General features: G+C 39.2%; 2 protein-coding genes across 3 annotated transcripts; one reads left to right on the forward strand and one right to left on the reverse strand.

Annotated features, from left to right (window-relative positions):
* Positions 1-621: 621 nt before the first annotated feature.
* Positions 622-8,677, forward strand: cetp (cholesteryl ester transfer protein, plasma). Its single transcript, XM_061284313.1, has 18 exons — positions 622-756; positions 1,487-1,813; positions 2,638-2,752; positions 2,827-2,958; positions 3,560-3,630; positions 3,778-3,865; positions 3,944-4,013; positions 4,087-4,147; positions 4,426-4,517; positions 4,707-4,806; positions 5,380-5,459; positions 5,555-5,605; positions 5,685-5,834; positions 6,691-6,758; positions 7,045-7,084; positions 7,666-7,735; positions 8,156-8,241; positions 8,310-8,677. Exons 2-18 carry the CDS (start codon positions 1,669-1,671, stop codon positions 8,403-8,405), a joined length of 1,515 nt encoding a protein of 504 aa, XP_061140297.1. The 5' UTR covers positions 622-756; positions 1,487-1,668; the 3' UTR covers positions 8,406-8,677.
* A 2,338-nt stretch (positions 8,678-11,015) lies between these two features.
* On the reverse strand, positions 11,016-26,250 carry chka (choline kinase alpha). Of its 2 annotated transcripts, XM_061283033.1 has the most exons (12): positions 25,734-26,250; positions 23,971-24,079; positions 21,903-21,956; positions 18,780-18,893; positions 18,160-18,293; positions 16,710-16,814; positions 16,408-16,466; positions 16,228-16,312; positions 14,427-14,535; positions 14,231-14,337; positions 14,076-14,157; positions 11,016-13,550 (listed from the first exon to the last, which is right to left on the reverse strand). In XM_061283033.1, exons 1-12 carry the CDS (start codon positions 25,967-25,969, stop codon positions 13,491-13,493), a joined length of 1,254 nt encoding a protein of 417 aa, XP_061139017.1. In that variant the 5' UTR covers positions 25,970-26,250; the 3' UTR covers positions 11,016-13,490. The 2 variants fall into 2 exon arrangements, with proteins under 2 accessions (XP_061139017.1, XP_061139018.1); XM_061283034.1 differs by lacking the exon at positions 21,903-21,956.
* Between the last annotated feature and the right edge of the window lie 227 nt (positions 26,251-26,477).

Consider the following 26,477-nt stretch of genomic DNA (forward strand, 5'->3'; position numbering starts at 1 on the left):
AATGAACTTTGCACGTCAGCAAACGACGGCATGATAAATATTTAGACCATATGTGTACTCTAGTTTAACTTTCTAAAGACAACAGTGGATCATTCACATGATAAGTGTCGCATTTGCACTTGAAACAATTACTAAAAATCACGGTCACTTCAAAAGTCACTCTCAGTGGTTTTGAATATTTTGAAAAAGCGGGCTGTTACAGATATAAGGGCATTTTGTCACGGACATATTTACATTATTTTATATATATATATTTATATTTATATATTTAGTTCCTCCCCGGAACTCTGGCTTATCTTCTACATCCCAAAAACATGCTTGGTAGGCTGATTGAGAGACTCCAGATTGCCAGATTCTTTGGTACTAATTAATGAATAAGATACACACTTCTGAAATAACAAATTTGCTCAAATTACTTCTAATAATGTTATATTGTCATTAATAGCAGACAAAAGTCAAAATTATAATTTGCATGGTTATCGCTGCCTGGGGTAACCAGCCTCACAGTATGATGACTGTGATACAGATACTCCCACTAGATGGTGCTATATTATAGGTTCATAAATAGTACTTGGCTGTCAATCAGTTACCTCTCACAAGTACAAATGTCAGAAACTGGGTTCAAAGAGGCATATTGATGAACAGCTTTCTCATATTGGAATGGTCTCCTATATGTAGTCACACTCTTAATTGGATTATCCTCAATTTTGACACTTAATAGGAAACGCAAGGACGGAAGACGTTTGACGGGGGAAGGTTTGTTCTCTTCATATTGATACTGTTATGGTTTTGGTATACCAGGTCATTTTAGTCTGCCACAATGTGTGTGTGTGTGGGGGGGGGGGGGGGGGGTTGATGGAGTGGGAGATGGACAGGCAGTGTCTGCCGTGATGCAGACTCTGTACTCTGTCGTGGTTAAGGGGGGAACTGTACCGAAAGGCAACGCTCTCGATTTGCCGTTGATCGACTTTCCTCCCCTGTCCCATGGTCACAAGCTGAGCCCGGAACCTTAGAGATAGCGTGAAAAGCTCTGTCATCCAGAAGGGGCTCAGAGTCGAGCTGCTACTCTTCCATGTTGTGAGGAGCCAGATGAGGTGGCTCGGGCATCTGACTAGAATGCCTCCTGAATGTCTCCTTGGTGAGGTCTTCAGGGTATGTTCTGCTAGACATATGACCCAGGACATGCTAGAGAGACTATGTCGCCAGGCTGGCCTGGGAATGGGATCCCTCCAGTAGAGCTGGAAGAACTTGCTTGGTGGGGTACTTTGGGCTTCCTTGCTGAAACCGCTGCCTACGTGACTAGATAAGCAGTAGAAGATGGATGGATTTGTGTAAACCTGCTATGTTCAATTAATTCATGTTTTACAAGTCAAAATGACTGTTTCAAAGGCTTCTGTAAAAGGACAAAGTTAGCACTGGCCAAAAACCTTTGCACAGTACTATCTATACATATCTATACATTTTGCATTTTCTATCTTCCTTTCAGAGAGTTCAACATCTGTAGGATTTATGAGTGATACCAAGGACAAGAAGGAAAGTTGGAAACTGTAGCAGCTTCACCACAAGTCACGAGCGACAGTGGCAAAAGAGCCTCGCTGTGAAAGTGAGCCTGAACTGTCCAACCAAAACTCGTCCATCACAGAGTTCAAGAGTGTGTTTGCTTGCAAAATGACTCGTGGTATTTGTCCACCGTTACTCGTTCTACTCCTGTCATCAGCGTATGGATTATCTCATGGATGCTTGCAGGATACTGCCTCAGCTTACAGATTCACTGGAGCTGTGTGCCGTCTCACATACCCTGCCGCTGTTGTGTGTGAGTACCTAACAGCCTGTGCAAGTGTTGCATGCTTTTTAATGTGAACACTTCTTGACTTAGTATGGATGACACGAGGAATTGTGCCTCGCAAACCTAATGTTTTAGTTTGTTATTGTCAGAGGGAAGGTCAGCACCTCCACGTGTTTGACCTTGGCTCTAGCCTTTCGGTGTGCAGTTTACATGCTCTTGTGTCACACGAGAAGCTAATGTTTTGTTAGATAGTTATTCATTGACTCCAATGATCAATTCAATTTTGAAGCAAAAATGAAACTGGAATTGAACCTAAATCCACCAATGCCTCAGACCTTTCAAATTGCTTGAAAAGTGCATGGTAAATTTACTATATAAGATGTAATTCTTTTTTTTAGATGCTTTGTAGATTCTGTTCTTCTCCCCTTTTGTTGTATAAAAATACAGGATAGAGAAACAATAAAATATTACATACCAGGTATACAGTTTTATCCATCCCCTCTAAAATAGTTATTCTATCTGTTGTTCTAGCGGAAAGGTTTCTGTCTGTTAATTACCTGACAGGAAAGGTCATTCTTCAAAAGCTATCACTTTTCAGCAAACTAAAAACACATTTATTTGTTGAGCCATTTACACTGCATCAACAGAGAGCACAATCTTCAATACTTTGTATTCCGTTAATACCTACACAGGGACTGACCAATAGTATTGATTTGTTGGGGGAATGTGAAACTGACCAAATTTCAATATGGGAAGTTTTGGCTCGAGAGCAACAATTAGCAAGATCAGATGGAACACACTGTTGTCTCGTGTGATGTGATTTGTGACTAAACTTATCTCCTTTTTAACAGTGAATGAGAAAACCACTAAAGTGATAGAGGCAGCATTCCAGCATGCAAGATATCCAGGTGTTAAAGGAGCGAAGACCTTGCCCCTCATGGGAAACTTCTCATACAGCCTTGAAAAGTGAGTAAATGCATTACAACAGTTGGAAAACAAAATGCCGTCAAATCGTTTAACCTTTCCACGTCTTCCTCCAGTATGGAGATTCACAACCTGACGATCGGTCAGAGCTCCTTTGAGCTTCTTCCAGGTGAAGGTATCGCCATGAAGATAAGCAACGTATCTACAGTCTTCATAGGGACCCTGCATTACGGATATGACAATTGGTTGTGAGTGCATCTGGACAATTAAATTCATCGCGTCTTAGACAGTCAAGAGCAAGAGTGTGGCGTGTGTGTGTGTGTTGATTTCTGTCCCCGAGTGTGAGTTTGTGTGTCCCTTCATGCCCCTCCCCAATCACTGCTCAAACCCATTCTCGTGAGCCATGTTTGACTCTTCCCCAATTAGTATCATTGGTCGGGGCGGGGGGGGGGGGGGGGGGGCGGGGGGGGTTCTTCCTAAAACCAGATAAAATCTCTGCTTAACCTGCCTAGACTAGTGTCACCAGTATGGCGTGCTTGATGTTTTCAGTCTCGGAAGATTCTGTGAGCTCATAGTTTTTCTGTGGTAATGAAAAGAGTAGAAATGTTATTAGGCCAAAATGAGACTTAATGGCGCAATTCAAAAAGATTAAAATTCAAAAAGATTAAAAGGGGGTTGGATTAATCGTGTTGATAATGCGTTGAACTGATGCCACTATTTAAAACCTTAGGAAGAAATTGAGAGCAAACATTCACAAATTGATGAGGCACTTACTTCCCTACTAAAATGAGTGTAACTAATATTGTTAAAAGAGCAAATATTCATGCATTTGTTTTTCATGTCATCCAGAGTCAAGGGTGCGCAATCAATTAATTTTGAGATTGAGTCACAGATTGACCTCGGAATCAACCCCAAACTTTGTAAGTATTCGTCTATTCTGATTTAACTGTGAGAGTCAACTTGAATTAAAAAAACAGTCGGATATGTGTGACGAAGCGCTATACAAATGAAGGTGTATTGCATTGCATGATGTGATTTATTTTTATTCATTATTTGACTTCTCTCAGACTGTGGTAATGGGAAGGTAGCAGCAGACACATCATCTTGTTACTTGAACTTTGACAAGCTGCGTTTGCACCTGCAGGGAGAGAGAAAGTGGGTTACTCATACTTTTTAAATAAATTAATCGCTGTCAGCTAAAGACACTTTTTCACATTGCGTGTGTGTTGTCAGACCAAACTGGCTCAAGAAGCTCTTCACCGACTTCATCACATTCACAGTCAAGCTAGTCGTCAAGGGACAGGTAAGTCATCTCATTGCTACTATGATCCTCAAAAACATGGCTGGATTATTGTTTCGATTTTATTGTTATGTAGATTTGTAAGGAGATCAACAAGGTAGCAAACATCTTAGCCGACTTCATCCAGGAGAGGGCAGGTGGGTTCACTTATACAGTACCTCTTAAAGTAAATCCCTTTGTACTATATCCAATTTTCCCTAAATATTCCAAACTGCAATAACATTTTTCATGACATGAGTGATAGCCAATTAGGAATCTTGCTGTCTTCACTTATGTTGGTACCCAGCTAAAACTGGACATTTTATACACCACACATCTCCCAGCCTTAATTGAGCTCCATCATGCTTCACTGTACGTTAGTTGCTTTGTTAACTTGGAAGCATGAGAACATTGTCGTGTCTTAATGTGTTTTCAGAGAAGGTCCTCAGTGACGGAGATATCACTGTAGATATTGGTGTGACCACTGCTCCCACCATTACTGCAAATTACATAGAATCATACCACAAGGTAAACTATATCCAGACATATACATATATGACCAGGTGGGTTACCTGAGAACTTTAAAAAAAAAACATTTAGAATTAAAAACACTCATTCATCGTTCAATAATTTATTAACTGTAATAAATTATCGTACTCACGTTGTCACGTACAATGACAATAGTTTTCCCCTTTTTTTTTTTATTTTATTTTCAAGGGGTTCACAAACTACAACAATACTTCTGCTGTCATTATCGATTCAGCTTTCAAGCCCAGTCAGCTGACTGAAAACAGGATGCTCTACTTTTGGATCTCAGGTCAGCATTTTCACAATACAATAAAATACTCTGCATACCTCTAAGAAATATGACAGAATATTTCACGACATATTTTATCTGGTATTGCTGGATTATGTAAATGGGCGATGTAATGGAAATCATTATCAGACTGCATCACTCAACAATTTATACACTCACCGCACTTCTTCCTGTCACGGATCGGATGAAGCAGGGCGACCAAATGCGGCTTGGACCGGGGTTTCCTGGAGAACACAAACAGACTCGGCAAACTGACATGACTTAACAAACAAAACCAACAATAGGACTGAAAGACAAAGATGTGCAGCAAAAAGACATGACGAGAACAACAACACATACACAATGACCTGAAAGGTCGTGAGGGGCAGACAGGACTTATATACCCGACAGCTAACAAGAGGCAGGTGAGAATATTCACACTTAATCATGAAGGGGAAGGGCGAGCACACAGACAGAAACCATGACAACAGAGATACATCGTAACACGGCTGGGGACGAGACGTGACACTTCCTTAATATTGTGTTTGATATTATTTCGGCAAGTTCACTGCTAAAATGTCTTGTTACTCCTAGACCAGGTCATGAACCCCTTGTTAACTGCTGGCCACCAAGATGATCGCTTCCGTCTTAACATCACTGGAGCAGAGTTGATTGTAACACTTCAGATTAATACTCACATGATGTTCTAAAACAATACTTACCAGAAATAGGATGTGTCAAATAACGTTCAGAACTCTTATGATTTCAGGAACTTTTCAAGACAAACGTCTCTTCAACCATGCCTGTTTTTTTTAGAAAGGTAATATGGACAATACATTGTTGCATTGCTCGATGATATGATATTTTCATATTGCATTGCCACGTGTTTGTGTGTCAAGTGCCTTGTAGAAACAAGTTACCCCGAATTACGAGTGTGGAGTTCATCTGCACCCTTCGTAAACACCTCCACCTTATTTGGAACATCTGTCTGGGCTGAGGTCTCTGGTCAACTCTGGTGTGAAAGTCAAGAAATTCTCTCCTTTAAGACAGTAAGACTTTGCCAAAACTGGATTGAAACAGTCCAAAGTACGCTAAAATCAGAATAACAAAGATGAGTGATTACACGTTTTTTCACCGACAGTATTTGCGCATAAACAGTTCTATAAAAGCATTTCCCACATTTCGGATATTCATCTTTAAATTTTCAGCGTCTCGACAGCTATAGAGTTTGCTAGGGAGTTTCCCCGATCATGTGGTACACTTTTCAAGAGAGGGTGAGATTTGAATAATGCCCAATATTCTAAGATACAATCATATCTGCAGGCTCAGCGAGCACTTAATTCAGACAGGCGCAATCACAAAAAAAGGGTTTGTCTTTTTTCAGTGACTCAGTGGCATTTCCAACCCAAGAGATAAAACACTTCAACACAAAAACACATGAAAAATTAAGCACTTTTATTAAAAGCAGTATGAATAGCATTTTGTTATTGACATTAAAAAGAAACGAAAAGAGTTTATTCTCTGTTGTGGCTAGAGTGCAAAACATCAGCCCATAAGTCCCATCTGAGATATGTGTAGTTGTCCCAACCTGACTCCGTAGTGAAAAGTAGGGTGACGAATCTGTAACAATCAAAAAAAGTCCCAAAATGGCCCATGATCTAATTCACCTGCGAATTTAATGAAGTACGTACCTGTTTTGGAAAATAAATGCATGAAGTTGTGCTTTAAATAAAGGAGATAAAACAGCTCAGAAAAATGGAATTCACTGGCAGCAGGAATTTTGGAATGCAAGGCGTTAAAATAAAATAAAATCACCCATTACACCAGTGACATGGCCATGGAGAGTGTCATGTGATTAAAAAAAAAAAAATCATTTACGTGTTTCTGTTGTTTGTTTTTGTGCAGGGCATCACCACTGATGTCACAACTTCTTATGTCAACAAACATGTCATACTGCACAGCAAATCTTCACAGTAAGACCTTTCTCGTCCATTTGAATTATTACCAGACTACTGTTTGATACATTCTAATTGTGGGATGCTATGGATTTCTAGTCATTTATCAGGTGTGACTACATATTCACCTCTGTAGTGTTAAAGAAGCTAACGTTGTTGCCGTGCATAAAAACAATTCGAAATTGTTCGTAATTGATCATGCATTTCTATTGTTTAAAGATGAACTCAGGTTGCCTTACTAAGTCGCTTAAGAAAACCAAAGTTTTCATTTTTGATGCCATTGACAAACGATTTTATCTTCCAGGGTTGATATACAACATGCTGATTTATACCAATATCCTCGGGTAAGTGTTTGCATGAGTCTTATAAAAGGCCTCTAGTCAAAGTAACCAAATGATAAAGCAAAATTACACCACTTTCACGCCTAACAGTCTGGTTGAAAGCATTTTGTATTATCGGATTGTCATTCGTGGTGGAGGCATCACTTCATCACCAAGATGACAAAGTATACTCATTAATTAGCGGCCGGATCTATCTATCTATGCTTGCAGTAGACACTTGGCTAAGCACAAATGCGCTCACCGCTTACCGACAACTCGGTTGAATGTTGGAGTTAGTTCCAGCTATCAGAAGCAAACACTGATAAGCACTCATCCGTGCAAACACTGCGGCTCTGCTTTTGGCTTTGACACATACAGTCAAGAAGAAAAAAAATCACTTTGTTTTTCAGTTTCTTGTACATTTCAAATGCCTGGTACTCATGAATATAATGCTGAAAACAAGAAATACATGAGCAGCAAATAAGTGTCAATTTGCAAAAAACGCCCTGCAAAATATTCTCTTGAAGAGCAAAAGATTTACATTCTGATTATTATGGAAAATCACACGTTTAACAAACACTTGATTTACTGATTTGTCTGTTCAGGTCAATGAAGAACAACTGGATTTCCTACAAGAAGCTGTGACGAAGATAGGCATCCCCAAAGTGTTATCCGGTAAGATCATAACTATCGAATGATAATGTCTTTTAGTATCGATAATATCAAGATGACCCCAATTATATCCTGCCACACTTACATATACCGTAATTTTCAGACTATAAGCCGCACCGGACTATAAACCGCACCAGCTGAAATTCGCTAAATTACATTAAACTAGCGAGCTACACGTATAGCTCCAGACTGGGAAAAAATCCTATATAAGCCGCAGGTTTCAAAATTTGAGAAATAAGTCGCGGCTTATAGTCCGAAATTTACGGTACTTTTCTATGTGGATGCGCTGCACCATCATTGTGGGAAAAAATAAAATATTTCAAAATCACAGGATTAGAAAACGTAAATCCAAAACGTGAAGCGTATGAAAGAAATATGTTGTTGTTCTTTGGGATTGATCTTTATTTCCGTTTGCTGTTCTAGTGCTTGAAAGGGAAATAACCAGGCTGTTGGACAAACAGGGAGTATACTTGTTTGACATCTACAACCCGGAGGTGCTTCCTCGGGATGTAAGTGTGACACACACATATTGTCATCTGCCCATTTCTTAAACTAAGTCTTATTCCCTTTTGCTCAGGGATTTGTGATTATACAGATGGACTTTGGTTTTCCTCATCATCTCCTCGTTGACTTCCTCAGCAGGCAGTCTTCAACAATAAAGGCTCCATTATGATGACAAACGTTTTGGCACCTTTTCACTCAGCCCATTTCAGAGACTATCTAGAATTAATTGTACATGCGTCTCTCAATTTTCTGTAGTGATTATCCTCCTGGATTATATGCTTGGTGACAATTAATAAATGAATAATCTGGAATAATAGTAAATTGATTAAATATGCATGGAAGGAAGCCAACAAAACATGTATGTGGAGAACATAAAAAAAACGCCACATAGGACAGCCTGAGCCCGAATTAAAATCAAGAACATCTTGACCGTGAGCCTTGGCTGCTTTTCACTATAACACTGTGATGCCTGTTCGATTAAAATAGGATTAGGATATTATTACATCATAAATCATATATTTTACACGATATGTTGATTTACACACAAAAAAAAAAACCCTAACGTTTTGGTCTTTCCATCAGAAGTTCTTGTTGAGGGACATCAAAAGCTGATCGACCGCTAGGTGGCATAGTTCTGTTACTACTTCGGTACTGATTCCCATGTCTGGGAACGTGACAGCAGTCTTACCTCAAATTGCCATCAGACAGTCACCCACTAGGTAGCGCTACTTTCTCAATTATAATACTCTGGAATTGTACTCGTAAAGGGCGGCTCGGTGGAGCACTGGGTAGCACGTCCGCCTCACGGTTAGGAGGGTGTGGGTCCGATTCCACCTCCGGCCCTCCCTGTGTGGAGTTTGCACGTTCTCCTTGGGCCCGCATCCTTCCACATTCATAAAACATGCTTGGTAGGCCGATTGAGCACTCCAAATTGTCCCTGAGTGCGAGTGCGAATGGTTGTTTGTCTCTGTGTGCCCTGCGATTGGCTGGCAACCGGTTCAGGGTGTCCCCCGCCTACTGCCCGATGACGGCTGGGATAGGCTCGCGACCCCCGTGGGGACTAAGCGGTTCAGAAAACAGATGGGTGATCTATAATTGGTCGAATGGCTTAGGTCTTGAATACATTACAACAGTGCTAAGTAAATATGCACCGACTTGGATCAATTAGTGGAGCCCGGAGTTCAAAGCAAAAATGGTGAATCAGCATTTTTAGAGGTTGGACACAAATTGAATAAGCTGCCAACAGAACTGAAGTCAGCCTCAAGTATAAAAATCCAGGTTACAAAGTCTTGCGTAATTTTAGAAAAGTACTTTTAATGTCTTTGCTTTTAGATTTTGTCTGTCTGTCTGTGTGTGTTATTTTTTTCCCTTTGCTTTAAATGTCTTCTTTTGTTTGTAAATGCCTTTTAATGTTGAATTTCCACTTATGTGAAGCAAATTGAGTAACTCCAACATACCAAATATATTTTTCACCACGCTGTGTCTCATTTAATTCATACACAAAATACAGGCTCCCAAATAGATGAACTCTCCACCACATGAGCTGGCAAATGATGTGTCGTCATAGCAACAGGACAGCACATAACTGACTATCATGCAGCGATCAATAATCGCCGTCATCATCTTAAATCCTTGCGCGGTGGTCAGTTGCACTATTGCCCTGGCTACATCTTGTACAGCTGTAGACAGGACAGAGGACTCACGGATGTAAACAAGCAACGTGTCTGGACAAACGCCCCAGCTGATCATTTCAACTATTTAACCTCGCAGACCTCTTTGTCCGTGATAACATTCCTCTACGCTGCATTCTTGCCCTCTGTTTGTCTGCGTGTCAGCAGATGTTACATGCCAAACCATTCCTTGCTTAAACTACATATCAAGAAGGCCAAAAATGCCAATTCATATTTTGGGACACAGTTTGGCAGTCAACTCTGCTCGTCATATACACGCAGATTGGCATATTTGTCGCGAATAATATCACCGCTAAGTTTTCTTGTGGCTGCACTTCAAGATGGTTAAAAGAATTGGGCCCTCTAAGTGCTGGTCGGTGGGCTTCATCCCTTCCCCCATTTTTTTGTTTTCTCTGGCTTTTGCATTCCTTTCAAGTTAAAACACTCAGTGGTGGAAGGTCGGGGCCAGTTAGGACTTTTCTGCCGCAGCTACATTTACAACCTAAATGCAATTTAATTTGCCAACATTCAAATGGTACTAATTTAATCCCAACAGTTTTTTTATTTTATATTGTTTCTCCTCCAGTACATGTGATTTTTTTTGGGCATATTAAATTTCTGCCTATGTCAATATAATCTGCCCAAGATGTTCAGAATGATTAGCCAATGGGATTTCTTTCAAATTCGTTGTCAAAAAGCCAAAGTAGCCCCTCAATGACTTCATTTTTGTCCTCTGTTGGGTTAAGAGTTCAAAACATGTTGTAATAAACTTTGACCATGATACACATATCTGTAGCAATGTGCACACAATAAGTTAATCAGTGGCACAATTATTCTATTTTTGGTTTTTATAACTGACAACACTTACCGAAGGTCCATGTACCCAACCCTTGACATGTGTCCACACATTAAGTAAACATGACCTTCACACTGTAATGATCTCATACACCAGATATATATTTTTTAAAAAGTTGCCTTTACCTTTGTTGCTAAGTTTATTATAACAGTAGTTGTAAAGCAGTAGAAGAGAAACTGTACTTGCAAGTGAATGCAAGCACATTGTTTGAATTGGATTATTTAGCTCACCCAAAGGACAAAAACCGCCATCATAGTTTTTGCATTTCTTTTTATTTGTGCAAAGCAGAAATACAAGTGAGGTTCATGCTTGCCATAATGCCGTAACTGAACTTCATTTCCCAATTTTGCATTAAGGATTAAAGGATTAAGGATCAAATCCATAATGTGTATTACAAGTACAGTATATCAACCAGAATAATAATCAGTTATTAAACATTGTAACTGAACGTGTTACTTCAATTCTCTTTCTATTGGAGCAAGTTAGCCCAGAATGATGCAGCAATAACAGATTATTATAATCATTATTATTTTTTACATAACATAGAAATGTTTAGCATGATTGAAAAAAAAAAAAAAAAAGACTCAAAGCTATATACAGTCTAAAATTAAAAACACACAGGAACCAGTGAAGCAATTAGGACGTTTGCATGAACTTGTAAATTGTTTGGTCTCATTGGAGTTTGTCCAATTGAAGACTAATTGCATGTTGTATTAGTTTGACTTAATGACGTTCAAGGTTTGTGGCACTTGTTAGTTTGCAAATGTTTTTTTTAGTCTTACGGACAATTTTCTGATGCATCCCGGTCCATCTCCAAATCACTAAACTACAAATATAATACATAAGTTAAACAAAATGAAGGATAATAGTCAAGTAAAATAAAAAAACAAACCACGCAAAACAAAACTACTCAAATGAGTCCCAGTTCAGCACTAAAGTACTTAAAAAAAATAATTCTCTCCAGTCCTTTAAGATCAAAAGTGCTACACTGGACATTCAAACACATTTCCATCGTTCCAGCATCGGACAACTGGCAGAACACAGAAGAAGATGACGATGGGAATCATCTCCCTATTGTCTGTGTAACTCACATATCCTAAGAACCATGACTCTTAACATAAACAATATGAGGTAATACCAACGGCACACTTCACAGGGTCACATTTTTGGGGTTTTCCAAAATCAAACTGAGTGGCCCTCAAGGCAGACATAACTGTCGATTGCTGTTTAGATAGCTAAACAAATTTATTAGACCACCACCCAATGTAAGCTTAATAAATGCAGGGTTGCCAACTAAAACAATCTGTCACTATACATACTTTGCGAGTCAAATGTTTTTAGAGTAGCTGCTCACAATTAAAGGAGTTTAAAATGATCGTTTTAATCCTATATATAAATATTACTCTCTTGAACTCCTGAACTGAAAACTCGTTTTAATGGTTGAATGCTATCTGACTTCTCTGAAGCGTTCAGTTTCTCATCTTAAAAGCACTTCATAACGTTAAATGGTGATCTAATGCATTTGTGAAGCGATCTAAGTCCATCAACTTTTTAAAGTAATTGCACAGCTTTCAGTACATCAAATACAAAGCATTTTGACAGTGAATATAAAATATGAAGTCAAGCAGATGCCTACTGAGCATGGCGTACTTTTGTTTTGATTTCTTTGACGGCTCTTATGGGCATTGACAATTTTGCGATAATTTTAGTTTTTTTCATATTCAAAAACAAAACAAAAATGCACAGATGTAAGGGCATAAGATACAATTTGTCTTCTTCACTCAACACTATACTGGTCTGGTATTGAAAATGAGAAAAATCATTTACTGGCATACATAATTCATTTATATCTCAACTGTAAATACTGTGCAGTGCATCAAAACAATTTTTTTCTGAATTATATTGACGTGCAACTCTCCACTTACCAATTGAGAAGAAGGCAACGAGTTATCAAGGTCATAACGCGTAAGATGGAATGTTGTTGTTTTGGTGAGCTGTCACTACTGGCACTGCTTTTTCCCGTATTCATTATTCACATTTAGACAAAGTGTGCCTCGCTGTGTGAGGAGCCATGTCGGATTTTGCGCGCCGTTATAGAACATAAGACGGTTTCACATTGACGATTTGAATCGGATCGCGTTCAAGTCAGAACAATTCATACGCGTGAAAATTCAACACAATCCCTTTCCCTGGCCTAAAAGCTAAAATTGCATGTTTACCAACTATATAATGTCAAGTGATAATCTCACCAGTAAAACAGTTCATTAGTAACAGAGAAGGCCAGGTTACTGGTACTTTTAGATTTATATATAATATACATAGTTGGATGCTTAAGTAAGCAGAAATCTACCACAAGAAGTTGACGTTTTGGCTCTTTCCCACAGAATGATCAATACATATACATTGATGCAATGTTAATATGTCCAGTCTAGCTTCAACTGAAATCCATTTTCAACCTGCTTCAGTCGTAGCATACTGTATATTAGTTGATTCACTCAGCAATGCAGAAGCGGAGATAGGCCTGACAAGATTATTTGTCAGCAAGCAGATGAACTTTTTGAGCTGCGGCGGAATTTGGAGCACCTAGACTCGTGATTCAAATCGGGCACCGCCGGTACCAACAGCAGCCAGCATATACTCTTGTGGCAGAGTGTAAGTAAAGCATGGAATCTGTATCAGATAGTATGACCTCGCTCAGCTCGGAAGCTTGTCCAACTTTCTTGCTCGATTAGACAGCCCACATTTTCTTCTGCTGGAAGTAGGCGTCAAATCTCTCCTGGGCATACTCCTACGAGGAAGAAGATTTTCAGGAAAATACAGATTAGACATTTTGGTAGATAATTCACTCGGCATTTTCAATCTCAGTGTCGTAAATTTACATATTAAATCCAGCTACTACATTCAGAGGAGAAGAACCTTATGACATGCGTGACAACAGCCAATCAGCGACCCCCCTTTTACTTCCTTGCTCCTGTTGCCGCAGAAATTTGGGAGATCGACTTCGGCCATTGTGACCGCAGACTGCAACTCATTGATTTGACAACTGAAAAATGTTAGACCTTGGGCAGAGGTCTATTGCGTTCATGAGTGCATGACGCGCAAATTAGAGAGCAATGCGCCCAAGTCCAACACGCAGACATTTTGACATGGCAGTCTGACCTGACCTATGCCGACCAGTTCCTAAGAAAAATATTAACTGCCCTACTCATCGAGTCAATTGTGCTTACTGTTTATTTTTGTCATTAATTCATGTTTGATTACTTTTCTTAATCAAATAGAAATGTAAAAGTTAAGGTTAGATTGCATCACTCACCATATATCCAAACTTGATGGTGGATAGACGGGCCTGGATGATAGACCACAAACCCCAAAAGAAGTGAGATGCAAGGGAGAACCTGCGGTCCAAAGCAAAACACGCACTTGTTTTAGACATTGCCAATCCAATAAGTCTCGGATGCGGTCACTAACCTGTTAACCTCCATGTAAAGGTCCTCCTTCATTTTCATTTGGTCCTCTTGACTTAAGTGGTCAAATCCTTGGTCAGACGCACGTAGGTAATTTTCAATGAAATGGAGCTGTGCAGAGACGTCGCAAGTTTGGTTGAATCAGTATTTGATGCGGAAACCGCCCGTGTGTTCAAGACAAAATATTCACGACAAGTCACCTGCTGAGCTTTGGAAGGATAAGCCTGAGCGTTCACTTTGAAGAAAGGAAACTCGTCACAGTTGTAGTCGTACATCCATTCGCAGAAATGGTTACCAATATCAAAGCCCCTGCAACAAATGAAAATAATAATATGGCGACCGATTTATATGAAAGGGCTCACAATGGATATATTATTTCAGAGAATTTGTGACAGCAATATATCCGAATAAATGCCCTATGATAATCTGCCAAATTTTCCACATATGGAATCGGGGGACCAGAACAATATTATCTTTTTCCAGCAGTAATCTCATGTAGCAAGGGTATCGCTTGCTCTAAAGATGAGCATGTTTCTGACCCCCACATAAATAAGAGTCCTCGGTCCAACTCGTGTGTGTTTTCCTGCACTTTCCTCCACTTGAGGAGAGCAGAAGATCATGTTTTTCCATTGAGGTTCACTTCTTTGTTGTTAGGCTCCCTGCACTGAAGCGCTGTGGCTTGAGAATCACAGCAGATGTAACACAGTAGGCTAATTTCAGAGAAGGTTCAACCAAACGGAAACAAGAAACTAACAAGTTGCCGACTAGTTATGGACAGTCTGGCGCCTGATAAAATTATCTTTCGTCTCTACCGCTACTAGTGGCACTTGTTTGTTATTTATCCTTTTCTAAATTTGGCACTTGCACTCTTGTACGCTGCTGTGACAAGTAAATTTCCCCGCTGTGGGATGAATAAAGTTCTATCATCATCATAATAATGAAATGCTTTTCATTACATAGTGCAAAATGACAAATCCTAATGAACGTGTTTCATCGTTATTTGTTTCAATTGATGGGTCGTGGACAAACATACTACGTGTGTGTGGTATGCCATTTGTTTACAGTACGTCACATGACCACAGTATGTGAGGAGCCTCAAAGGGGCTGTGCAAGAGTGGAGTGGGGGCAGCTGGGGGATGGGAAAAAAGGACTGTGGGAAAAAATGCAAGCTTTGTCTGCTATTCAGTCGAGACTAGTGTAAGCGATTCGGTTTACCCTTGTAAAGAATGATACACAAGCGCTCAAGGACGACCAGGCTGTCGACTCTTTAAACGCAGCACGGCAAGCATAATGCACCGTCATTGCATCGGGCTCTGGATTCCGTCGCTCTATGCTTTTAAACTGCTTGCTCTCTCTGGCCAGTCAAGTTATGGTTACATAACTGCAGACACGACATGGCAAGCACTTAGTGGCCATGAATTATGACTGCTGGGAGGATATATTGATTCCATCCAGGCTTTGTGCCAGGTGGTGTTTTTTTTCCTCTCCTTTGCCCCATCCATCTAGACATTTCTGCTGAGTAGGTTGGGGTTTTTGAACATTCTGTTTCTCTATCAGCATGCACATATCCTTGTAGCTGCACAGCAAGTTAAATAAGAGTATAAACTTGAGAGAACGAGGGAAGTTGATAGTTGTCTTTCAATTCTGCAGACAGAATGAGTATCGGTATAATTTTATGCTAAAACGTACTTAAATCTTCAGGTTTTCAAACACTATTTGGAAAGGTGTTGACTTTGTTTTTTTTTTAAGGAACTGAGAGAATCAGCTATTTTAGAAATTGAGAGAATCCTGACTTTATAGACAGGGCCAGACTGAGATGTACTTTTTGAAGCCGATGCTGATTCTGATACAGATTTTTGGCAGAAAGAAAAAAATACTGATGACTGATTCATTTGCAACTTAAAACAATACAACACCCATTTTATTCTATATATTTAAGCATACAAGGTTATGAACTTGAATGGCTTCTATTTACAATTCGTGTGGAGAGTGAAAAGATACCTGTAATTGTAGCTGCTGTACTCAAAGTCAATGAGCATCAGCTTCTGCTTGTCCGACTGATGGTGATTAAGTAACAAGATGTTTCCTAAAACAAAAATGTTTTATATTTCTGTCTGTTTGTCACTGCAATGTAGATTTGACGTTATTTTGCACAAACGGGATCGATCTGCATATTTTTACCTTCTTGACAATCATTGTGGCAAAACACCACTGGGGAGTGAGTGGACTCCAGCAGAGACCTGGAGTAAAGAAAAAAATATGTCAAGTAGTGCACTTTGCAAAACCTGTGTTATGCTTTAGCCACATTTTATAAATTTGTTTTGCTGACTGACAGCCAACAATCTGTGTTGGAAAGGTCATCCGGGAAGAGGAGAATATAACACCATCCAGTATATCATCGCTTTCTTGATGTTTCTTTCCATTTTTTTTTCTAGCAGCGAGAGCACTACCTTCACATACCTACTTAACACCAAACAACTTACTTGAGCGAATCCATCTCCTGTAGTAGGTTGTAGCCAAGCAAGCGGTTGAAGCGGCGCAAGTGAGATTCTCGAGTAAAGTTGAGCCTCATGACTTGGCTTAAATACCTGGTGACAAACGCAAAGAAATATTCACTTCACATATGAATTATGTCAGTCAGCACACCGCATATTATAAAAGAGGCACCAGGAATGTCTCAATACTTGTATGTTGATTCACTGTAAGTGGATGTCACACACAGAAAGGTCAAAAGGTTACTAGGGCATATTTTGAACTTTAGAGAATTCATGTACATGTCAGTGGTGACCTAATGACAACAAAGCCTTTATGACGATGGTGCTGCGACCCAAAGAGGGTCTTGCTTTTGGTATTTCTAGGAACTTATACAAACAGCATTGTTGGAATACATATGGCTTAAATGCAAACCTGAATCATGTGATTTAATTTATTTCATCTCAATTACAATTGTAAGTAAACCAACAGAATTATTCTTGATGTTACAATTACATCTGTGTCGTAATATGTTAAGATTGAGTCATAACAAATAAAATTGCAATTTATTCATCTTGATGTATAATAAAAGAAATATAATATTTGCACAAAGGGATCTAAAATGAAACAGCAATCATGCCGCACGACGAGTAATATGGGTACTTCTCACATGTCATAAACCTCTATTTTGGAATTTTCCATGCAGAAAAGTGGAACAGGACACTGGACTTTGTCACTACACAGTGACAAGCGTAATCTTTGTAAACACCTACTCGACATACTTTGAGTCAGTTCGAACGGAAGTACAGCACGATATCAATGAAGTTATCGGAATCTAGGCATGTTATCTTTAAAAGTGGGGAATGTTGACTTTGGCTGGACGTAAAAGTGGTGCAGTCTTGTGAATTGTGTCAACTGAGTTAGCAAAAACTGGTTTTACAACTAAAAAGGAGACCGGCGGGGTAATTAGAGGTTGTACTATTTTGACCAGCCTACTTGCTCAGTACTATTTCCAGAACCACGGCATGTAGGAAAACTACTGGACAGCTAATAAGTTATAGCCATGGCCTATGTTAAAGAAGATATAAAATACACATTCAGTATAGTTATAACTGTCATATTCTTACTAATCCTTTAATATATTGAAAAAATAATATAACAGCAGTAAGAGTGTAATTCTAAAGTTCATCACAAGTAATGTATAGCGTTAAAAAAAAAACTTCTATGCACTCCCACTAATTTAATTGTGATTAATATCACATTTGTGAAATATGTATTAAGCGGCAAAATCTCACGATATAACCAAAAGCCCTGGATTTTGAATTAAAATATGACATTCATGAATACATTTGAGTACTTCAGAGAAAAAGTGATTGAGCCAGTGGTGACAGCATCCGGACAATGAATGACACCAGCTCAATTAAGGCCAGTAAAATCCACGACTCAGTTTAGTAAACTTACTTGTCCATGGTTCCAAACAACCATTTGGGCTCCTTGTTGAAAGGCATTCTCATTCCATGAAACTTGGCCATTTTCTCTGCAACCTCAGCCGAAATGCTTGGGTCACTCAGCTCGCATGTTTCCAGCTTACGGCTCTGTCAATACATACAGTCATACGTTTGAATTAAATGATGTTCAGTTATGTTCTCTAATATGCACAGACTGGCTACAAAATTCAAAGCAAATCGAATACAAGCGTCGCCTTTCGAAATGAGCTGACCCAATTCAAATTCTAGACACAGTTCTCCACATGATGAAGTGAGGTTCTAAAATGCTGAAAACTCCAACCACTACAAAACCAAAATTATAAACATAATATATACTTCTCTGAAAGTGTGAATATAAACGGAATATTTTGCAAGACAACCTCTTTGATTTAGTCCTCAGAGTGTCATTGAGTTCTGGTTTCCATACAACCAAATTGAGTGAAATCTGCATTTATTTCAGCTAACGAGAACAAAATATTACATGACTCATAAATACTTTGAATCCATGTGCTACAATGCTAAGTTTGACCTCAGAGTGCAAGTTTCCAAACTTTCCATTCAAACGTAAGACGTTAGCAATAAGTGGTAACCTACAGGCATATATTGCTCCAGTCGTCCCTGAGGGAAAATACCGTAGAGTTTAGGTCCCAATTCCCTCTCTGCCAGGATTGCAAACATCACACTCTCCAGGACCATGGCCTCTGCACCCTGAAACAGACATGCAATAAACGGAAGTAAGAACTGCGGAAGTCCGACACTGCCTTAACAAACAGGCCAAACAACGTTTGCTGACAAAATGATTCACCACAAAGGAAAACAAAAACAGGACATTTAGAAAACTGAGAGGGTAAATAAAACAAGATGTAGTCTTTGGGCAAAACAAATCATACCGGTGATTCAAATCGCCGATGGAACGAGCCGAAAGTCACGACTCGTTGTTTCGACATTTAACTCACCTCGTTTGAGTCAAGTAAATGCCATTAAGCAGATTTTGTGAAACATTCTCATCTTAATACCTTAGTTCTCTAATGTGCGTTTATCTTATTCAGTATAAATAATATTGTCTTGCAGAATTGAACTTTTTTTCCATCTCATGCAAGTTTCAGTTGACTTAATATTGTGACGTTTATTTGTCGTCTTCATTTTCTACAGCTATCTTTTTCAAAGTCAAAGTCTGCTTTATTGTCAAATAGTGTTCAAGAAAAGACATGTTTTGTAGTAGATATGCATATATTATGTATTAAGGTATACAGGCTGAAGTAAAGAAACAAGATGGAGGAGAAAAGCTGGAGAATGGAGTCAAAGGCAAATACTCTGTGCTTGCTGGCTAGTTGCATTTGCTCGTCAGAGTTGTGCGGGAAACACAGCAGATGGATTAAAACTTCCAAAAAGCCTTGGCCCACTGACAGCACCAATCACCATTGAAGCTTCTGAAGCAAAGTAGACAGCCTCGTCTTTCTTCCTTTATCTTGGTAACACACAAATCTCACACACCGACGTACTCAATGAACTCCAGCAGAGACCACGGTTAACGGCAAAAAAAATAAAATAAAATGCATCTTGGTTCTCCTTGACAGCTCCATTTCACATCTAATTGATATTCATTGACTAACTGCAATGTCTTGGGAGCTTTAATTGTCTACAGGGCATGTGAAAATAAAGCCATTGCTCACTGAAAAGTGAACTGTAGCAATGTCAGTTTATTAATTAGCAATGTGCAAAATGCTACCACTTTTAACTTTGACTTCAGAGAATACCCTTGAGATGAATGGCTGCAGAACATTAGGATGACTACTGAGTTCTTTGGCCACCAGCCAGGGAATGTAGTAAACTGTCCTGTCTAACAGGAAACAGCTCTGCCTTGTGACAATAATTGATGGATCTTGACATTTTGATTTTCTTTAAGGTACAAATGTCTCTCGAAGACCTCTAGAAGACAGGTGAAAGTATTACGATTGATACACTTTTGTGAATTAATTCCAAGTACAAACCAGAAACGATGACAGCTTGTCAAAGGGGTCATTGAGAATTTGGTATCGCTTTCGAAAGAAACGCAAAAATTCCGACACAAAAAGCCAAGTCTCTTTTGATGATGGTTGACTTACAATCTCAAACCAGCCAATTGTCAAGCAGCAACAACAAGCAAATGTAGCAAGAAGCATGACGATAATAAATCTTGTAATAGTGATTGCAATTGAGCCACAGTTAAGTGTGTAGCATATGAAGCACGCCGCCAAACCACCACCAATAAATACGATCCAAATTACGCTTGAAATGCATCCACAAAAATACTCAACGTGCTTCATTTATTTATTTTTTCTCAACATATATATCTAACAAAAACACTCGGAAAACTGCTGGACAATAATGCTCAACCAAACGCTAACAATTCCACAAAGATATACTGGATAAAGAAGAGAAATGTGAAGTAAATGGGAAAACAAACTTCCACCAAAGTAATAAAGCTTCACAAAAATATTATCTGTTGTGTTTTTTCTTTTTTAAAAAGACAGAACTATGCCAGTCAATTACCCACACCTCCTCACACATACTAATTGTGACTGGAAATTGAGCTGATGTCAAATATCAATGCTACGATATAACATTGGAGTGTTTCAGCGGGTCCACTAGTGGAAGCTGCTCCAGCAACCTCAATACTGTGTGTCAATAAGCCAGTTTAGGTAAAGATGATAACTACATTTTACCTTCCGCAGGAACTTGATCTAAAATGAGACCCTGGGGACCTAAAAGTCAATGTGGGTCGGATCTGACAAGGCCGCAAATACGACCTCTGAGTTGGTGTTATGCAACACTGCTCTGCAAGTCTAAATACAACTTGGCCAACAAAGTGGAAGCAGATGCTGCACGGCAGTCGGCTATAACCCCAAAACGATGAGCGCAATGTCATTCCGTCGAAGACAAATAGGATTTACCTGGACCAGACACTGCAGACCATCAAGGTTAATTTATCTCTGCAGCTCAGTCACTTTGCGTCAGAGACATAAGAGCTACAACCCGCAATCTCACTGTGGAGCAACACAAGGATATTGACAATTGTTGAGGAGATGTTAGTTTGCTTCAAACTATTCAGATGCCGGTAGTGAAACTGCCAAAAACTGGAGTGTGCTCCAAAAATGACCTACTTCCATGCTCTCTGGATCAATTGATACTCTATGTGTTTGTAATGCATGCTACCAGTGTGTGTTTGGCTAATGAATGGTAAACAAAAGAAAATGCTGTTACCATTCTATCCCAGAATCTAATGACTTCATTTCAATCACATGATGGAGCGGGTTGTGAGTCACCCTCACAATTGAGAGGTCAGAATGACTAAGAGGTCATTGTGAGGCTTACGGATGCCTCAAGCTGCTATCTTGAACTGAACTCATTCATGGGCCTTCTTTGTAAAACAACTTGATTAGTCATCCACTGCCTATTGTGCCAAACAGATTTAATTTCCTGAAAAGTATCACAAATCATCCACTCCCTATTGTTCCAATTAATTTCTTGAGAAGTATCACAAATCATCCACTGCCTATTGTTCCAATTAATTTCTTGAGAAGTATTACAAATCATTCCCTGAGGCTGGAGAGATGTTTATTTTGGAACGTAAGCGCAACCACCCACAGGGTTGCCGAAGAAGGACATTGATTATTGAATGGGTTTTCGATGAACATAGGAACATGCTGTACATTGGCACCATTTTCTGTTACTTACTTGAAAGTGATTCTCTTTGTTTGACTGTTGGGATTCCCCTTTATTACAGGACATCTATCAACAAAAGAAAGAGGAAGAACTATCCATGAATACATGAGAAAGCATCCAAATACGTATGGCGCAGATAATATAGTATGAATTCACACGCACAAACACACACATGCCTGCTCACGCACATACACACACACTTGGCTGTTTCGTACACAACTCAAGAGAACGATAAAGTACTATCCCGGTGTGCTTTCCGACCCCGACCTTATTGAAAGTATTTACTGAAGCTGAGCTAAAACGATCAACATGGATTTTATGAATTTACTCCTGGTACAATATTCCATTCGCATACCTCCATTGCTGAGAAACGCCATCACCGGCGTAAGTAAAGTTTGTTTAATCATTAGTAGCTGTGCACTGTGGCAGTGAAATCAAACGCCTTTAATCGTGTTAGCTTATGATTAAACATCACTAAGTCCTAAAATGAGACACTGTGTTGCAGAAGATGGCTGCTGTTACCTTGGTGAAGGACACAGTGTCTCTGCTCTCCTACATCTCCAGCAATAAAAGCCAAGTTTAGATTAGAGTCATTATCACATCCATAGCCAGCGGTTATTGACTAGTTTGGGTCTCATTGATGCTGAATCTATTAAGCACAACCACAAAAAATGGCTTAATCGATGTTTAACGTCAATAATTTGTCAAATGGGATTCCTTTTGGGTTTCAGTCATCGTGTCAGTGCTTCTTCATAAAAGTATCGACACATTTGTGAACAAAGAAACCTTATGACTCAAGTGTAGGTAAGTATTACCATTTGAAATCTTAATTATTGCTAAGCGCTTATTTATCAAAATATGCTTTACTGTGGGTGTGGCTTTCTTTGGAGCAGAAAGAGAAAAAAAAGAAAGAGAGAGAGAGAGAAAAGGGGGGGGGGGTCCTGTTAAAATGCAGCTGTGTGTACGTACGTGCGTGCGTGTGTTCACGCGCGTGACAATTTGAACATAAACAATGGGAAAAAACACAACCAGAAGCTGTGTCCAACTGTCAAGCATTCCTCTAACATAGGAATTAGCCCAGAAAATGCCAGTATCCCTAAATTCAGCCTTCAAGTAGCACCCACCCCCCGTGCTTTTTTTGTATTCAATGGAAAAAAAATATTGCAATGTGCATTGTGAATTTAGGATATTATTCATGCTTATTTATTTAAACCTGTTGATTGATATATTGACACTTTCATCTGCTGTCATTTATTCAATCACGGGTATCTATTGCATCTACCGATGTATACATTGTCTATCTGTTTATGTATTTAATCGTTCATTCATGTTGCTGTCATCTATCCGTCCGTTGGTGACCATGGATGTTGTTGAAGCCCCCTTAAAATCAACTTGTGTTCTGTAGTTTTTTTTTTTTTTAATTCATCCTATGCCCCCTAGTTTAGAACATCTTGCAAATGTTCTTCCGGGTGACTTGCCAGAGTATAATCACTTGGATGTTTCGAAGAAAATGGAAATTGACAGGAGAGGTGTTGAACACTTTTGTTTTCTCACTGCACTGTAACTTATTAGTGTTGGCAGTGTGTAATACGACTTTGTATTAGTCTGAGATTTTCAGAGATCTCATACTGTACCGTGACTTTTGGTGGGTTCAACAGGGGAACAAGAGTGCCCAAGGCAGGCTCCTTTTGGAAGCCTACGGCAAAGAACACATGCATGTACAGCCATGGGGGTACATCACTATGTACGACAATGGCTAACACGTGCGTAAACACACAGACACAACAGCAGTGAAGGCATCACTGCTCATGCATGCATACACTATCATCAGCTTATGACCTTCAGACAAACACCGGCGTGCGCACAAACACACACGGTACCACAAAACCTCTTCCACCTTTTCTCTCTGTCCCCCATCACATTGCTACAGTGATTGCCATTTGTTTGTTTGTCGTCTGGCAACCAAATACTGTTTGAGCAGATACAAGAGTAGTATCCCATCCTTATTTCATTTTTAACTGTGTGTAAGAAAGAGAAAGCCGTGAGCTGTTAGACAAATTACAATAATAAAGACACCCACCTGCAGGATGGCCCCGTAAAGGCGCAGCAGGATGCTCCTTGGCTCATCCCCAATAGTGTCCACACTTTCTGGGAGGCTGCACAGGAAGAGCTTGTTACTCAGTCCACCCCTGGAAGACACATTAAATCTTAGATTTACAGATTACAAAGAACCAATAGCAATGCTGAATTATGGGGTTGGGAGCACAATGCCAAACCAGATCCAGCACTCTGTGCTATTTTTCTTTCTTTCTAGTTTGACTCAGTGAGGAAATTGTTTTCTGGTTTAGGTTAGGGGACGTTCGCAAGCTGAGCTGTGATTCGTCATTACCTGAGTCGTGAGCATTTGATGTCATTTTCAGTCGACGACAAGGGGCAGAATGGATTTTAAAAGTATTCATGGTACATGTAAAATCATGAAATCACCAGATTAACTACAGAAAAGAATATTTACTTTTTACTGGCTAAATAAGTAAAATATCCTTTGGACAAGCATTTAACCTACCAAATCATACAACATAAAATGAATAACAGTTACATTACCTTGTCACTGACTATCTGATTTCAAACTGAAATTGTTGTTAAAGACAACACAAAATAATGATCAAATTCAGGGGCAATGAACAATTTAGACATCAAATAAAATAGATAAAAGTTTTAAACAAGCTTTTTTTTCAGGCACAATTTTGTTGGTACGTCAGTCTTGTGAATGTATGTAGGTATAATGTATCATTTTGTCCCAGACACATTTTAAATAGAAAATATCCTTTGAATCTGTCTCAACATTGACACAACAAAATGGTTTTAGCCGCCAATTCAGGGTGTACCCCGCCTACTGCCCAAAGTCAAGTCAGCTGGGTAATGCTCCAGCATGCCTGTGACCCTCGTGAGGATAAGTGGATCAGAAAATGGATGGAGAGAGGAGGAAGGAAAAGGGGCATTTCTCTGACCATGTGTTGACCTGATGATTGTCCGCGCTTTATTTTTTGTAATGTTCTCAGTCAAAATAGTTTGTCATTTTAAACCAATGCAACCATGTTACTCATTTTAAAATTATATGAGCCATGTTAGTTTGTGACCAGGCTAGCAAAAACAATTCGATCAGTATTTTCAACTCTGTTACGGACTGATTCAAAACACTGTGAAATTTAATGCAATGAATAATGATTTATTCTGCAATCTTTTTTCGGACTTTTTTTTCCTCAAATGTCCCGAGCCTTAAGAAGATTGCACAGCAAACACAACAAAAACATGACTTGACTAATACATCCTCTGTGGGGAAACTGCAAATAAATATAAATATATGAAATAAATAAATATATTAATTAAATAAATATATTAAATAAATAAATATATTAAATAAATAAATAAATATATTAAATAGATAGATAGATAGATAGATAGATAGATAGATAGATAGATAGATAGATAGATAGATAGATAGATAGATAGATAGATAGATAGATAGATAGATAGATAGATAGATAGATAGATAGATAGATAGATAGATAGATAGATAGATAGATAGATAGATAGATAGATAGATAGATAGATAGATAGATAGATAGATAAATAAATAAATAAATAAATAAATAAGAGCTTGACGTCCCCGATAGTATAGCTTAATGGATATAACAACAATAACATTGTTTCAATCAGATTTCAATATATGTGCACGGCACAGAAATGTCATTTTAAAAGCAGATTTGCTCCCACTGCGTCAGGGTGCACAATTGCTAAAGATGCGCCTTTGTAATCAACGACAGAAAAAACAACGAGACGTACCTTATAATGGAGATCTCAAAGTCGTCCTCTGCAAGTGTTTTCCAGGCCCCATTGAGAAATTCTTTGCACCAGAGATAAGCATTTAACCGTGTGTCCTGGTCTGGAGTCTCGGGGCGGACCAGCTCCTTGCAGTCTTCCTGAGCATCGGGCTGAACCTGCAAGGCATTCTCTGTTACCAGCAAACCCAGCGACATGGAGGGGGAAGAGGAAACCCCATTGATAAATTTAGTCTTCATTTTAGCTTTTTAAACAAAATACTCAAAAATAAATCAAAAGAGTCTACGTCGAATTCTATCCCTCAACTAAGTATTCACTCTCAAAATGGAAGGATTGGTTGACTCGTTATCTAATTTATTTTCAAGCAGTAGACTATCGTTTTTCTCAATTTTTAACCTGGAAAATTGCGACAAAGAGCAATGTGACGTTCGGCCTTTGTAAACGAGACAGCAGCAGCAAACGTAGAAATACTGCTTGGGAATGAGTGAGACGCGATCGTCCGCTGGATTTACACCGAAGATGGAAGGGCAGGATGGTGGAGGGTGTGGTCACATGACTCACGTACGCCAATTTTCCTCTCTTGATTGGTTGGCCAAGATGCGGGATGGTCATTGTGGGCTGGACCAAAACAAACCGGACTTCCGTCGTAACCGTCCACTTCAACATGTAACACACGCAACATGCTCGTCGACATGACAACGTTGTTTCTGTGAATCCAATATTATAAAGAAAAAAAAGATTGATTGT

This window comes from Syngnathus typhle, linkage group LG7 (genome assembly GCF_033458585.1).
Source record: "Syngnathus typhle isolate RoL2023-S1 ecotype Sweden linkage group LG7, RoL_Styp_1.0, whole genome shotgun sequence".
Classification (NCBI taxonomy): domain Eukaryota; kingdom Metazoa; phylum Chordata; class Actinopteri; order Syngnathiformes; family Syngnathidae; genus Syngnathus; species Syngnathus typhle.

Excerpts from the sequence above, each read along its gene's own strand:
- chka (XM_061283033.1), bottom strand. The coding sequence starts at position 25,969 with ATGAAGACTAAATTTATCAATGGGGTTTCCTCTTCCCCCTCCATGTCG. Across the intron at positions 21,957-23,970 it reads TTTACGGGGCCATCCTGCAG|ATGTCCTGTAATAAAGGGGA; the intron begins GTGGGTGTCTTT and ends TTTTGTTGATAG. Across the intron at positions 14,158-14,230 it reads CTTTACATGGAGGTTAACAG|GTTCTCCCTTGCATCTCACT; the intron begins GTTAGTGACCGC and ends TTTGGACCGCAG.
- cetp (XM_061284313.1), top strand. The coding sequence starts at position 1,669 with ATGACTCGTGGTATTTGTCCACCGTTACTCGTTCTACTCCTGTCATCA. Across the intron at positions 1,814-2,637 it reads ATACCCTGCCGCTGTTGTGT|TGAATGAGAAAACCACTAAA; the intron begins GTGAGTACCTAA and ends CCTTTTTAACAG. Across the intron at positions 7,736-8,155 it reads CATCCCCAAAGTGTTATCCG|TGCTTGAAAGGGAAATAACC; the intron begins GTAAGATCATAA and ends TTGCTGTTCTAG.